The sequence below is a fragment of the Salmo trutta genome, chromosome 27 (genome assembly GCF_901001165.1).
Source record: "Salmo trutta chromosome 27, fSalTru1.1, whole genome shotgun sequence".
NCBI classification, from domain to species: domain Eukaryota; kingdom Metazoa; phylum Chordata; class Actinopteri; order Salmoniformes; family Salmonidae; genus Salmo; species Salmo trutta.
Window position 1 is genome coordinate 18,785,573 of NC_042983.1, and position 16,676 is coordinate 18,802,248.

The 16,676-nt window shown below is 42.0% G+C and overlaps 1 protein-coding gene across 2 annotated transcripts; it reads right to left on the minus strand.

Moving 5' to 3' along the window:
- Positions 1-14: 14 nt before the first annotated feature.
- Positions 15-9,512, minus strand: LOC115164506 (accumulation-associated protein). Of its 2 annotated transcripts, none has more exons than XM_029717052.1 (4): positions 9,311-9,512; positions 3,871-4,457; positions 2,742-2,825; positions 15-2,554 (listed from the first exon to the last, which is right to left on the minus strand). In XM_029717052.1, the coding sequence occupies exons 1-4, from the start codon at positions 9,357-9,359 to the stop codon at positions 2,552-2,554; spliced, it is 723 nt and encodes a 240-aa protein (XP_029572912.1). In that variant the 5' UTR covers positions 9,360-9,512; the 3' UTR covers positions 15-2,551. The 2 variants fall into 2 exon arrangements, with proteins under 2 accessions (XP_029572912.1, XP_029572911.1); XM_029717051.1 differs by having other exon boundaries at positions 15-2,557.
- Positions 9,513-16,676: the final 7,164 nt, after the last annotated feature.

The window sequence follows — 16,676 nt, forward strand, 5'->3', positions numbered from 1 at the left end:
CAAATGACAATGAATATTGTTAAATACATTTTATTAATTTCAACTCCCACCGAAAAAGAAAAACATTTGCATTGTTGTGTGACAGTGACCAAACCACAGCAAGTATAGTATAAAATGTCATTTCTAATCCAATTTATCTTAAATTGGTCCCGCATACAAAAAGGATCTGTGCAAAATGACTACTTCCATTTGCCATATACTCAACTATTGACTATTGAAAAGCACATTGTACGGAAAGATCTCTAGGAAACAAGGCCCTGGGAAGAAATATAGTGATCATTTAGGACGCAGGCACAGGAGACAAATATACACTGGCTCAGTCTTAAAAATATTATCCAATAGATATTCTTCAATCTTCTACATTCCTCGGAATGTTAATCAATACTCTTAATTTTGTCAAAACGTCTACCCTACCTACAGCCCTCAAAGGACAACTTTGTTGAGACCATGAAGTTTGGGACAGATCAGCTATTTTTGGGTCCCGAGTGGCGCAGCGGTCTAAGGCACTGCATCTCAGTGCAAGAGGCATCACTACAGTCCCTGGTTTGAATCCAGGCTGCATCACATCCGGCCCTGATTGGGAGTCCCATAGGGCGGTGCACAATTGGCCCAGGTCATCCGGGTTTGGCCGGTGTAGGCCGTCATTTTAAATAAGAATTTGTTCTTAACTGACTTGCCTAGTTAAATAAAGGTAAAATAAAAAAATAATTTTGTCCCTCTTTAGGAAGAACATAAATTACATAATGCCACCCTTCACATGCTAGATAGCTCAAATCCTGGGCATGAATTTTAGCACTTACCAAGCCCGCCACATTCAGGCACTACCCTACCCAGGCCCAATTACTTTGCCAAATTTAAAGGCCCAGCCCTGCACGAAACCAGAAATAACTTCCTCACTTAGTAAATCCATTAGCTGCTCCTCTCTGTCCATCTCTCGCTCCCTGCGCGCAAGCAGCACGCTCTGCATGCGCTATGCTCATGGTGGCTCAGTCTGTGTAACCACAGCAACGGCTCCGTTTGGGCTGCTCTGCTCAATGACGAGACATGCGAGAAGTGTTAAAGCCATTGATCCGGCAATGTCGTCAACCAATCATGTCAATGCAGAGCTATACAAAGCTATAGGGAGCCCTCCGCATTGATACAAAATCTGGGAGGCGATGCGGCCTCCGCAAGACACCGGATGAGCCGCAGCTGCATCACACCCTCTGTACAGAGCCTCCGGAGGCCGCATGTAACAATGCTGGGAGCGCCGTACAGCTCCACATTGACATGATTGGTTGATGGTAGGTGGGGGCGGTACATCCCGTATAAACACAAACACACTTCCTTGACAACAACTCTGCTCTGCTCCTCAAGAAGTATGAATGCCCTGACTTCTGCAGAGACCACATCGCAGTAAATGCTCTACGGCCAATTCAGATGCCAGATTAACCATACATCGGCTTTTAGCTACTTTTTGTCACTCTAAACTTCTACAAAACTCAAGGAACATTATTTGTGAAATAAGCTCTCCTGTTATATTTGAAGCTCTTCTGACACCATGTTATGATCTTAGATATGACTGTACGGAGCAGAAAAGCACAAGCAAATGGCTCAGCTTCAAAATGTTACTGATCAATTTAGTGATACCCGAGCCCTGCCCGTACCCTAGTTATTGATGGGGGAAAAAACAGCCGATTCAAATAATCAAAGCTTGATGATGAGTTGGGGGGGGGGGATAGGACAGAGTTTGGGAAACCCTGATCTAATCGAATGCTAGACAGTCAGAGAGCATCAAAAATTACCAAATTGATGGATATGGGAATATTTCTTTCTGATTCTGACAGCTAGGAAACATAACATTTTACGTGTGGCCCTCCGGACCTTGTGAAGATAATGCTTTTGACACCCCTGCTCTAATATATTTGGAACTTAGGCCTAGGTTAACTTCAGTATCATTCCTCCACATGTATTATCAGTCACACAATCACTTTCACTGTTTTCCACTTACTCCACTCCAACCAACACAACACAACTAAAACGTCCCTTTCCTCTGCCATCTCAGAAGGGATTAAGCTAAAAAGAAAATACAACACTCCAAAACATACAAGAAGTACATTTACATTCATCTGGCCAACATTGTGGTCATCATAGCAGGTGTCCAACTACTGTTCAATAGTACTTGCAAACACTAAGGGACCAGTTGGAATCCTCACAATATAACAACTTCTTCTGTGACAAAAAAAATCCTCCTGAGTCAGTACATCAAGGTATTATATCAGTCAGATGGACGGACTGACTGAGAACACAAAGGACTCCCCAAAGTAGCACAATAACACAGGAGTGCAAACAAGCATGCTCATCTTTCTCAGCAACAGTATCCTCTGCATAGTCATGCAATAAGCATCCAAAGACAAACATCTATTAAGTAATACCCATTTGTTGAAAAAAAAAAATCTATATTGATTAAACCAAGCAAGTCTTCTTTCACCAGGAATCAGTTTGGTGCCTTATTTCATCTTAACACCTATATCCAGTTTTCTGGCAATGACTTCATGACAGTGATGCACCTTCACTACTGAAGAAAATAAACAAAATTAGTGCCAGACAGGGAAAGAACATACAATCTGCTTCTGAAACCCTGCAACACACATAGGGAGCGTCATATCTTTATTCAGAACCCTCCATGTATGGACAGAGCAATAAATAAAACAATAAAAGGGGATTGAATTGACTATGGAATCCATATTTTTCATACTTACATTCTGTTCCAGCTTGGTGTACTCTGCGCCTTTGGGCCGACGTCCCGATCTCGACCTCTTTCCCTCGACGCAATAGGCAATGATCTGACAAAAACAGACAATAATAGGCCTGTGTCACAACTTGTTTCATTGACTGTTCTCTTACATGTTTTTAGCGAACACATTCATATCACTAGTGTCTTGGATGTGCTTGTTCTGGAGGTATCTTTTTATGGACTAATTCATATACTGAATTAAAATATAAAAACGCAACATGCAACAATTTCCAAGATTTGACTGAGTTACAGTTCATATAAGGAAATCAGTAAATTGAAATACATTAATTAGGCCCTAATCTATGGATTTCACATGACTGGGCAGGAGAGCAGCCATTGGCCCACTCACTCGGGACTCAGGCCCAGCCACTGGGGAGCCAGGCCCAGCCAATCATAATTAATTTTCCCCCACAAAAGGGCATTATTACAGACAGAAATACTTCTCAGTTTTATCAGCTGCAGGTGGCTGGTCTCATAATACTGCAGGTGAAGGAGCCGGATGTGGAGGTCCTGGGCTGGGGTGGTTACACATGGTCTGTGGTTGTGAGGCCGATTGGACGTATGGCGGCTTATGGTAGAGAAACATTCAATTCTCTGGCAACAGCTCTGGTGGACATTCCTGCAGTCAGCATTCCAATTGCGAGCTCCCTCAAAATTGAGACATCTGTGGCATTGTGTTGTGTGACAACACTGCACATTTTAGAGTGGCCTTTTATTGTCCCCAGCACAAGGTGCACCTGTGTAATTATCATGCTGTTTAATAAGCTTCTTGATAATCCATCCACCTGACAGGTGTGGCATATCTTGGCAAAGGAGAAACACTCACTAACTGGGATGTATACAAATTTGTGCACAACATTTGAGAGAAATGTGCTTTTTGTGCATATGGAACATTTCTTGGATATTTTATTTCAGTTCATGAAACATGGGACCAACACTTTACAGGTTGCGTTTATATTTTTGTTCAGTATAATAATGAATGTATTTTATATAGCGCTTTTCATTACATAGAGAATCTCAAAGATGCTCATTATGACCCAGATTATGACCAAGAATCAAAAGCTGTAATGTGTAAATCGATATTAGCCAAGTACCTTCCGCTTGTTGTGGTAGCTAATGTAGAGCACTGCCACCAACACAGCTGTACACACAAGATAAGCAAAGAAGTGACTGCTCTCTGCCTCATCACGTGTGCCGTGGGTTTCCTTTCCAGCCGGGTCTCCTGGTGCCGTTTCCTTTCCAGCCGGGTCTCCTGGTGCCGTTTCCTTTCCAGCCGGGTCTCCTGGTGCCGTTTCCTTTCCAGCCGGGTCTCCTGGTGCCGTTTCCTTTCCAGCCGGGTCTCCTGGTGCCGTTTCCTTTCCAGCCGGGTCTCCTGGTGTCGTTTCCTTTCCAGCCGGGTCTCCTGGTGCCGTTTCCTTTCCAGCCGGGTCTCCTGGTGCCGTTTCGTTTCCAGCCGGGTCTCCTGGTGCCGTTTCCTTTCCAACCAGGTCTACTGGTGCCGATGTCGTTTCCTTTTCAGGAGAGTCTACTGGTGCCGTTGTCATTTCCTTTCCAGCAGATACTCCTGCTTCTGGTTTATTTCCAATAGATACTCCTGGTGCTGACATGTCCTTTGCAGAAATGATCTGTGCTGGCATATCGCTTACACGTAGAGAATTTGGTGACAGATCCTTTGATTCTCCTTGAAGAGCAGATAGATTATAGATTTAACAGATTAAATGAACATTTTGAGCTGATTTCAAATGTTTTGAAAAACAATTTGCTGAACTGCCTAGTGAAAACTAAACTGACTGCAGCACTTATTTATAGTAAAACCTGGAGCGCCCCCAGGAAGAAATCTGCAGCAGAGTACAGTGTTTAAACCAAAATGTGAATAAAAAAACTAATGTGGCACTGGCAGTATAGTGTCTGATTTAGCTAGCTCCCTCCATTCAACAATTATTTGATCAGATTAAATAGCCAGTTCAGTATAACATTAGGACACTAGCAAATCTAGCTTTCAAAAACCCTTCTCCGCAGGGTTTTCAGCTGTTAGCGTTGCCCACGGTTGCCTGTGTGTGAACTACAATTCAGACGCTGTGATTTAACGTTTAGAAACATCAAAAATCACCACTTGCGAAACATGCGCTGATATGCCCCTTATCTTTCATATCAGCAAGAAAGATACTTTCAAATAAAAAAAATAAACACTTCATGTAGCAGTTTTGTACAGATCCACAAGCTGTGTGTGCCTCCAGTTGACAAACACTTCCTCCCCAGTTACGCTTACACACAGGTGTTCGGAGCGCGCTAGATAGTACAGGTGAGCACCTCTCGTGAATCGCAGACTACTGCCTTGCCCCTACCAAGTCTCTCAGAGAGCCCTCTGTTGTCACCTGTTGCTGACGAAACTCTGAGGGTAACTTCCAGAGAATGGCAGGGATCAATAAACCCATGACACACTCGTGACTTAAATGATGCAATTCATGTTCCACTTTTAAAATCATAAAACGAGCATGAAACTCAAATGAACAAATATCCTGTCGTTTTACAAAATATAAAACTCAGTAACAGTTAAACATTTAATTTGGGAGGTATTTATCTTTTACATGTGTCAAGTCTCGACATCAGACAAAAAAATGCGTGTGTCATAATTAGGCACGACCTCTCCATTATTTTGCATCAAGTAGTACAAACTCATGGGATTCCACTTTACTAAGAAGCCGGCAGCGTTGCAGGCTCAGTCAAAGTTCATACCGGAGGGGCTAATTAGTCCTTGCACCCTTAATAATTTCCGCGCCCTCAGCTTTCGCAGATGCCTGAGTGAATGTGCAAATGGAGGGGCGAGGGTGATTTGGGATTCAGCCACCGTCTTCAGTCTGTCCGCAGTAAACAAGCACTGTAACATGATATGGCCAGTGTGGGAACAAAACCCTATAAAAAGGGGCAACCTGAGTGGCGCAGCGGTCTAAGGTACTGCATCACAGTGCTAGAGGCGTCACTAGACCCAGGTTCGTTCCCGGATTGTATCACAACCGGCCGTGATCGGAGTCCCATAGGTCGGCGCACAAATGGCCCAGGGTCATCCGGGTTAGGGGAGGGCTTTACCTGGCTCACCGCGCTCTAGCAACTCCTTGTGCGGGCCGGGCGCCTGTAGGCTGACCTTGGTCGTCAGTTGAACGGTGTTTCCTCCAACACATTGGTGTGGCTGGCTTCCGGGTTAACCGGGCAGATGTTAAGAAGCGTGGCTTGGCGTGTTTCGGAGGACGCATGGCTCGATCTTCGCCTCCCAAGCCTGTTGGGGATTTGCAGTGATAAGACAAGATCGAAATTGGGGCAAAAAAAGGGGGTAAAATACAAAAACATATAGATATAATACAAAAATATATAAAATGACGTAATAATTTTTGCTTTTTCAAAATTGTTGATTTGAAAGATACATTCCTTAATGTTTCCAAAACCGTACCGCAAGCGATGCGTTTTAACGTTCAGAAGGAGCGTCTGGGCTGTTAACAAATTTACACTGGACAGAAGAGACTACAGATGGGTTAGCTGACATCACAAAAAAGATGTGCGCTTCCATCGGACAGAAGTCAGCGTGTTGTTATTCTGGTTGGCCAGATTTCTAGCAAGAATGACAAGAAACTGTCATGTGGGAAATCGTAAATTGCTCGTTTCAGCTCGTTATTGATATCATGTCTTGTTTTGAGGTGTTTTGACTGATTCTATGTCAAAGCTAATATGGCTAAAATTCGCTAGCTTGCTAACTAACAACTGTGACAATGTATTTTAGAGGCGTGCTCATTGTGCAAATGTATTTATGTTTTCAATAAATATTGGAGAGGAAATATAGCTTACATGTTGTCAACAATCTAAAGGTGTGTTTGTAAATTCACTCTGTAGAGCCAGAGTGCGCTCTGGGCGTTCGTAAATTCAGAGTGTTGTCAGATTGTCCATTCATAAATTCTGTGTTTCGCTTTAAGAGAGCACACTGGATGCTCTGGCTGAGGAGTCGGGTTGATCGAGGGTTCTAACCTCACAACAGCAGTCAAGCACCCAAGCTAACTGGTTAGTTAGCTACCTTGCTACCTACCTACTTCCAGACAAATGAGAGAACACCTCACTCTGGCCATTTTACTACCCCTAGCAGAGGTGGTTCATGTTATCTACAGCGTTGGTGACTAACTGTGTTGCTAACAACAATAGAATTACTTTTTTTGCCAGTGTTTACTCACACCAGCCATATTCAACAGGTGTTGTAAATTCATCAGTTATTCTACGCTCTGGCACACTCAAGTAGGCTGGACACATTAAATGTTTAACAATGCTTTTTTCTAATAAAAAGTAGTTCATTGCATCCGCGGTGAAGCTCAGTTTCATAATATTACCATATATCCCAGCTGCCTGCCATAGTTTTGAAGTAATCACGAAAAAAAACAGGCCTTATTTTAGGGCATTTTTCACCCTGCCAGCTCCTATTAGTTCTATTGAGCACTGTGGCACCAACTCGCCTTCCGAACGTTCTAATCCAATTTTGTTGTACTATGTAACAATGGCAGCGTCGCTATAGTTGGCAATGGAGACCTGCTCACGTTGTTTATAGTTCAAATGTAAACGAAAAATTACTCATGTTACTCTGAGGTCGGAAATATAGGTATGTCTGTCTATTTTGCCAAATATCTCGTAATGTGTATATTTTGATTTTAATTAATTGGACACCATTTTAATCATGAGAATCTCCTCTCTAATTATGTGAGGCTGGGCAGTGTATCTCGTTGTCATCAAACGCTAGACCAGAAATAGTCAGAAGTTGCAATTTTTTTCCCTACTTCCTCGTTATGCAGACATCAGCACACTTGGCACCATTGAGGTGCGGATGTTTACTTTCTACACAAGTTGTTATTTTTCAGTTTCATCCTAAGAACAGATTGTAGTGGTAAAATAAAAAGGGATACATGTTTTGGTGCCATTTAGGCTAAATGGAATTCTAAGCTTCACTCCAGTCAAAACAGGCCCTGCGAACGTTCCATTCCATTCATTTGCTATGGGCTCGCACTAGTGTTCCAGCTTAGCCAACGTTCTAAAGCCGTTTTTCAGCCGTGGGTGAATTTTGACTTATTCTATTGTCCAGCCTAACTCAAGCTTCATGTCCAGCAGATGCGTTCGACTTTTTGCGTTCCTGCGGAAGTCACGCCTCGATCACCCCAACAGCGATTTTACATTTTGGTACACCAGAAGTACATTGATTTTCAATGGAACGTTACGTTTGCCTTGCATTGCAGAAGCAGTTGTTCCGTGTGGTGCATACGTTGTATTTATCAAACATATGCATCAAACGGCTTGACAGAAACGGTAGAAGGTAAATGTTGAACTTTTGTTGCACACATATCCAGATGATGCTGTGTACCACTTTGCGTAATGATACTGTCAGTGTGATCAAGGCGTCATTCATTGTCAATGGAGCAGTCAGCAACGCTACGTTTGGGGGCGGTGTATTCCGTGTACCGCATGCATTCAATCTTTTCAACTTGTGCGCTGCATGACTTTGCGGTGGTACAAACGCATGATCATAAAAGTTCCCATGGCGGAGGTGACACCATACAGAGGCCAAATGATGATGACTATTGTGTAGTTAGAGAAGAGACCGGCTGAACGACTGGAAAGTTGTCTCAGGTAAGAATGACAGACAATTCATCATTACTACACTTGGGTAGTGCGCCCTATTGGCTAGTGTTCAGGAAACCAGCAAACAGAATGGTGTGCAAAATTAATTACGCACAGAACTGTCCTGTGCACTATTTAGCCTGCCATCATGCAGGACAAGCTAGTGATTTGAAATCAGTACTCTGAACAACCAGTTTAATTTTATTATATCTCTAGTGATGAGTGACAAGAATAGAAACAAACTAGATGAATTGTTGCATTGCACCCTTCTGTTTACCAGCCTGTTGGTAGCTCTACCAGCATAAAAAAAAACTGTAGGTGAATTGGATAACAACTTTCATCTGTTCTAATTATTAGTTTTGGTCGAACAGGGCGAAAATTATTTCATCCATGTTTCAAACCGCTCTGAAGCCTTGTGAAGCACATATGCAGCAAGTACAGACATCTGGCAAAAACATACAACAACACGCATGTGCCTCTGGTGGGCATACGGCATCAGACGAGAGTGCTCTGAAATTGAAGTAGATAGCCAGAGTCAATTTAAGAACGCACCCTAAACTAACCCAGTCTGTTTGGCCCCAACCAGTGTTTGGGGTAGCAAAACTATGTCATTGGCCCACGTCATTGGGGTAGCTAGCTAACGTTAGCTAGCTGTGTCATGTTCCAATATCCCTCAGATCAAATCGATTATCTAACGTATAGCTAGTCTCGGTACACAAAACACATAAAAACAAAGATTGGCTGCTCAAAGTTATTGTAACGTTACTTGAGGTAAAACATTTGTTTAAGTAACGTTATATAGGAGGTATGGAATGCACCTGGTCTAAGATTAGCAGATTGAGCGCTAAATTAGCTAGCTATCTTTTTTAAATATTTGACAAAAACTCTCACCTCTGACACCACCAGACAAATAAACCAGGACGATAAATATAGTTCTCATTGTAGCTTTGAGGCAACACAAACCTAGTCAGATATAAGAAATTACTACGGAAAGATTTCCCAATAATGCCTGGCTCACAGGTGATGACTCAAATCCTGATATGAACACTTCCTCCTTCTACTGTTCATGTCTGCCAAAACCAAGAGTGTAATCCGGTGTAATCATTAGTCCAAACAGTTCCGTTTTGCGAGTAAAACGACAGTTTCTATTGGACAAATTCAGCTAGATCCCGCCCGTTTCTTTCCGTTTGCTTCCGTCTAAGAAACGTTTTGCAACAGAATAGGCGTAATGAATACACCTCTGATTTTACGTCACAGATTGAATCATTGTCAAATAAAACTGAGATGATAAACTCACGATTTCCAAAATCCGATTTTTGTACATTAACAGTTGTCTATGCAACAATGTGATGTGCGTTCACACAACTCCAATCGCTCCAAAATGTCGATTTTTTTTTGTCGGCCAATTGCAATATTTAAAGGATTCCAGCAGAGATCAGTACAGGCCTACTGATGATGTGATGAACCTTGAAGTTGATCACCAGTATCACAGAATATCACATTAAACCATATTTTCCAGTATGTCTTAGAAGTGGTTTATATTTATACCGGTCTGTTTAGACGCCTATATATACAGATTCATATTACATTTGTGATACATTTCCAATCAGCATAGGCCTGCTAGCTACTAGAGCCTGTCACAATCTGTATAGGAGAAAGGCCAGTTTGCAGCTAAGGTCTAATGGGAGATGTTTACAGACCAAAATGCTACCTGGTCTCAGAGCATTTCGTATTATTCTGTATGTAAATCCGAGACACTCCATTTAGTATGATATGTTACATCTGGTATGGTTACATAAGACAGATGTTTACTTGGTCAGGGTGGGTGGGTGGATGGGTGGATGGCTGGCTGGCTGGCTGGCTGGGTGGGTGTATGACGCAAACATCTAGTAACCCAAAAGTTGTGAATTCAAATTTCATCACAAACAACTTTCCCAACTACTTTTTAGGTACTTTGCAAGTACTTAGCAAGTTAGCTAACCCTAACCTTAACCCTTTTAGCTAACCCTTCACTTTTATTTTTTTTCATGTAACCTTTATTTAACTAGGCAAGTCAGTTAAGAACAAATTATTATTTACAATGGCGGCCTACCCCGGGCAAACCTGAACGACACTGGACCAATTGTGCTTTCTATGGTACTCCCAATCACAGCCGGATGTGATACAGCCTGGATTCAAACCAGGGACTGTAGTGACACCTCTTGCACTGAGATGCAGTGCCTTAGACTGCTGCATCACTCGGGAGCCCAAAACCTAACCCTACCCCTAACCCTTTAGCCTAACTCCTAAATGTAACCCTAACCACTAACCCTACACCCTAGCTAACGTTAACAAGCAAGCTAACATTAGCCACCTAGCTAGAATTCGTAACATACCATACATTGAACAAATTCGTAACATATTGTACAAATCTATACTGATGAAAAATATAAACGCAACATGCGTATAAGGAAATCAGTCAATTTAAATAAATTAGGCCCTATATCTATAGAGTTCACATGACTGGGAATACGGATATGCATCTGTTAGCATCAGATACCTTAAAAAAAGGTAGGGGTGTGGATCAGAAAAACAGTAAGCATCTGGTGTGACCACCATTTGCCTCATGCTGTTGATTTTGGCATGTGGAATGTTGTCCCACTCCTCTCCAATGGCTGTGCATTAGTTGCTGGATTTTGGTGGGAACTGGAACACGCTGTTGTACACGTTGATCCTGAACAACCCAAACATGTGTAATGGTTGACATATTTGGTGAGCATGCAGGCCATGGAAGAACTGGTACATTTTCAGCTTCCAGGAATTGTGTAAAGATCCTTGTGACATGGGGCCTTGGATTATCATGCTGAAACATGAGGTGATGGCAGCGGATGAATGGCACAACAATGGGCCTCAGGATCTCATCACGGTATCTCTGTGCATTCAAATTGCCATTGATAAAATGCAATTGTGTTCGATGTCCGTAGCTTATGCCTGCCTGCCTGCCCATACCATAACCCCACCACCACCATGGGGCACCCTGTTCACAACGTTGACATCAGCAAACCGTTTGCCCACACGATGCCATACACGTGGTCTGCAGTTGTGAGGCCGATTGGACGTACTGCCAAATTCCATAAAATGATGTTGGAGGCGGCTTATGATAGAAAAATAAACATTCAATCATCTGACAGCTCTGGTGGACATTTCTGAAGTCAGCATGCCAACTGCACGTTTCCTGAAAACTTGAGATATCTGTGGCATTGTATTGTATGACAAAACTGCACATTTTAGAGTAGCCTTTTATTGTCCCCAGCACAAGGTGCACCTGTGTAATGATCACGCTGTTTAATCAGCTTCTTGATATGCCACCCCTGTCAGGTGGATGGATTATCTTGGCAAAGGAGAAATGCTCACTAACAGGGATGTAAACAAATTTGTGCACAAAATATGAGAGAAGCTTTTTGTGTGTATTAAACATTTCTGGGATCTTTTATTTCAGCTCATGAAACATGGGACCAACATTTCACATGTTGCATTTATATTTTTGTTCAGTGTATATCAAGTTTTGCAAATTCCTAACATATAACACAAATTGTAATTCGTAACATATCATACAATTTAATACATAGAAATGTAAATATCATACTAAATGGAGTGTCCCGGATTTACGTACAGAATAAAACGAAATGTGTTGAGATCAGGTTGAACAATGTTGTTGGTTCAAATCCCATAAGGAGCATTTTTTGATCCTTCAAGGTGGTTTGGTTTAAGAAATCCATTGTTTTTATTAAGTAAAGGTTTCTTATGTATTTTGTCAGCAGAGCCTAGCGGTTGGAGTGTTGGGCCAGTGAACGAAAACTTGCTAGTTGCGTGAAATAGGACAAATATAATTATTATTTTATGGTGTCATATTAAATTACATTGGGATCCATGCCGATCTTACTGTGAAGACATTCATATACAAATGCAGAGAGATTCAGTGGGGTCTGACTACTACCGTGGAGCTGTTTGTCAATTTGTGCGATAAAAAGCTCTAGATCCTCCTAGGCATAGCAAAATAAACATATTTCAATATGTGCAAAAGCCTTGAGATATTCCTCCTTACGGAATCATCAATAAAATGCAACTTGTTTGAGCACATGACCTAAGATTGTGGGAGTCATAATCATCCAAATGTTGATGAGAGGTATTTTACATCTCAGCTGGAAACGAGAGACCTGTGGATTCTTGTCATGAGTGTGTCTTCATTATGGTGTTTGACATTTAGAAAGTTGGATCATCTATCTCATTCTTGAGTTACATTTGCATTCCCTTCTTTAAGGTCAAATGGGTATGAATAATACATTAAGCAGGGGGTTCTTAAGCTCACAGCAAGTGGTACCTGTCTTCATAGAGGTGCCAGCTGAGTCTTGTCAAACTGGGGGGAAACAATCAATTAATATCACGTTGAGAAAGCAGGGTAGAAGCAAACACACTGGAACCTTCCAGACACTTCCAACATCCTGATATCTATCGATATGAGCACCAAGATAATGATGGCAAAGGAAAAAGCAGGCGTGATTGTATAAGTACAGAAATAATTACATATTTGAACCCATATTTGAACCCTGTATGCATGTATTACTTTAGTTGATAATCTGGTAGACTCTTTACGTTCTGTCTGTAGACAATAGCATAATTGAAATTTGAGATAAGCAGCACTACATTTATTTTTTGCAGCCCGACCCCTCCTAGACAGTCCATGTAGAATGTGGATTACTTACTCATTCTGACTGTTATTATGGCTCATATATCAAATCAAATCAAATTTTATTTGTCACATGCGCCGAATACAACAGGTGTAGACCTTACAGTGAAATGCTTACTTACAAGCCATTAACCAACAATGCAGTTTTAAGAAAATACAACAACAAAAAGTAAGAGATAAGAATAACAAATAATTAAAGAGCAGCAGTAAATAACAATAGCGGGGCTATATACAGGGGGTGCCGGTACAGAGTCAATGTGTCAATGTGCTAGCCAGACCTGAATATTGTAGCCTATAAGCCACTACTAGGATTGTATATCCTTTTGACAGCATGCTACCTGCATATAATAACAGGATGTTAGTGTCTCCTGAATGCCAATCTGAATGGATCCTTCTCTATAATCCAATAGTATTATTTATTTAATTCAAGAATGAACCACTGATATTCTAACCTGAGAGGAATCGTATTAACTTCTCTGTCTAATGGGGTTCTTATTTGGGTCTCTACAGTGGAGACTTGTCTATGCAATGTCTCCATGTCATGCATTTGAAATATCAAAGGGTTAACCTGGAATGAATTTGAGATCAAAGGAGGGCCCAAAAAAGAACCTTGACAAGAGACTGCAAGAAATTAATGATCAAAATTAACATGTATTAAATCTGACCTCGTGCACATGGCAGATATCTTGTAGAGGCAACCAAATACAATACTTATTATTGGATAAACAGTGACAAGTAAGGGCTAGGGATGCACACTTACAATGGGTGACAATAACCCCCCCCCCCTTTGAATAAATATACAGTACCAATATCTGTTATTTTCAAATGGGATCAGGAAAATGTATATAGGTAGAATGCTATTGCTACATTTTTAGTTACATCATAAGATTTAATTGTCACTCTATTATAGTTAATCAACGAGGGGCTAACGATTCAGACTCTACAATGTTGTGCAAATAAAACCTAAAATACTAATATCAAGAAAAATAAATTCAGTTTCTAGCCTATATGTATGAAGCAACAAATAGGATAGCATTTGTTCAAATATGTATTTTATACATTGCAGCTACATACACTACATGACCAAAAGTATATGGACAGCTGCTTGTCGAACATCTCATTCCAAAATCATGGGCATTAATATGGAGTTGATCCCCCCCTTTGCTGCTAAAACAGCCTCCACTCTCCTGGGAAGGCTTTCCGCTAAATGTTGGAATATTGCTGCGGGGATTCAGCCACAAGAGCATTAGTGAGGTTGAGCACTGATGTTGGGCAATTAGGCCTGGCTCACAGTCAGTGTTACAATTCATCCCAAAGGTGTTGGATGGGGTTGAGTTCAGGGCTCTGTGTAGGCCAGTCAAGTTCTTCCACACCAATCTCGGCAAACCATTTCTGTATGTGCACGGGGGCAATGTCATACTGAAACAGAAGGCCTTCCCCAAACTGTTCCCACAAAAAAAAAGATTTCTCTTCACTGAAACTAAGGGGCCTAGCCTAAACCATGGAAAACAGCCCCAGACCATTATTCCTCCTCCACCAAACTTTACAGTTGGCAGTAGGCATTCGGGCAGGTAGCATTCTCCTGGCATCCGCCAAACCCAGATTCGCCTGTCGGAATGCCAAATAGTGAAGCGTGATTCATCACTCCAGAGAACGCGTTTCCACTGTTCCAGAGTCCAAAGGCGATGAGCTTTACACCACTCTAGCAGACGCTGGGCATTGCTCATGGTGATCTTAGACTAGTGTGTGGCTGCTCGGCCAAGGAACACATTTCATGAAGCTCCCGACGAACTGTTCTTGTGTTGACGTTGCTTCCAGAGGCAGTTTGGAACTCAGTAGTGAGTGCTGCAACCGAGGACACACAATTTTTACGCGCTACTCGCTGGTCCCTTTCTGTGACTTTGTGTGGCCTACCACTTCGCGGCTGAGCCGTTGTTGCACCTTGACGTTTTCACTTCACAATAACAGCACGTTCAGTTGAACTGGGCAGTTTTAGCAGGGCAGAAATGTGACGAACTGACTTGTTGGAAAGGTGGCATCCTATGACAGTTCCATGTTGAAAGTCACTGAGCTCTTCAGTATGGGCCATTCTACTGCCAATGTTTGTCCATGGAGATTGCATGGCTGTGTGCTCGATTTTATACACCTGTCAGCAATGGGTGTGGCTGAAGTAGCCGAATCCACTAATTTAAAGGGGTGTCCACATACCTTTTGTATATATAGTGTATGAAACAAGGTACATCTAATACTATTGCCTCATCACAAATTGTGCACCTGTATTCCTATGATAATTTTGAAACAAGAATGCAGTGATGGATATTGACTGAAATTCATTGACATTGCTTGACGCAGCCATGTTTTGAAGCAGCATTAAATGGCTTGAAGCCAACCTGGAATAGCCAGCATATTTTAAATCATTCACCTGGAATCTCTCAGTTTTATGTGTTACTGACTATAGAAAATGCAACATTACAATAGATGTATAGCCTTGAGGAGACAGTTTTATCAGCTGTTTTTGACAACTCATTACCTGTCATTTCAGTGATGGATTGGAGAAGTAGCTGAGGGTAGGCAGGCATGGCACCAGAGACCACAGCCTCTGCCTGTGGTGAAGTAAGACAGAGGAAAACAAGGAGAGACTAATAATTAGTTAAAACATTGCTGGGAGACTGACATCTCAGTATCTCACCGCAGGGCAAAAATGGAAACAAATCCTCTGTGTGCACACGTCCGTCAGTCTGTCGTTCGCAGTTCAGGCCATAAAGAACCCAGTCTGAGAGAGAGCGAGACACCCTCGTCTGAGGGCATTGTCCTACAGCTGTGTTGAGGAAATGGTTCAAGTTATCGATTATGGACAACACTAATGAATGAAAGCTATTGGTATTGGTTGCATACATATAGAATTAGAATAAAACTCATCATTTTGTGTACAGAGCCATATTATTTTACTCTGTTCCATCAGAACTAGGCTAATCTGTATGTTCATAGCCTCTCAATCAGAGCTGATAAGGATGCTGAGCATGGTAAGCAAATGAGTGTGCATGTTGTCAACCATTGTTAGTGTTACACAGGAGGGGATACCCTGGGGAAACCAACGAGGAGTGGATTTGGGACAGGAAGGCTGGTCAGTCTCCTACCATCTGGATGTTGCAGGAATACAATGACTAATTGCTTACTTCTTCTATTTGATTTTTAGAATACCCAAACTACCAATTATCTCAATGGCAATCTAACTGTAGCTCTCCTCTCTCTCTTCTTTGTGCGAAGTGTGGGTAAGGACAAGGTAAGGTCTAAAACATAGTCACAGGGCGAAGGAACTTCAATGTGCTCGTCCAGGCTAGTACCACAGCTAGAGGCTAATTGGACCATCCCTGGCACTGGTCCTCATCTCCAAAGCCACCAACAACTGTAACCTACCTTGTGTATTTTTGACTAACTGAATAGCCTAATGAGGTCCCAGGAGCTACATCCCATTACCTCAGAGTTAATTAAGCCTCAGCACTGTGCCAAATGGTGAATAAAGATGCAGTA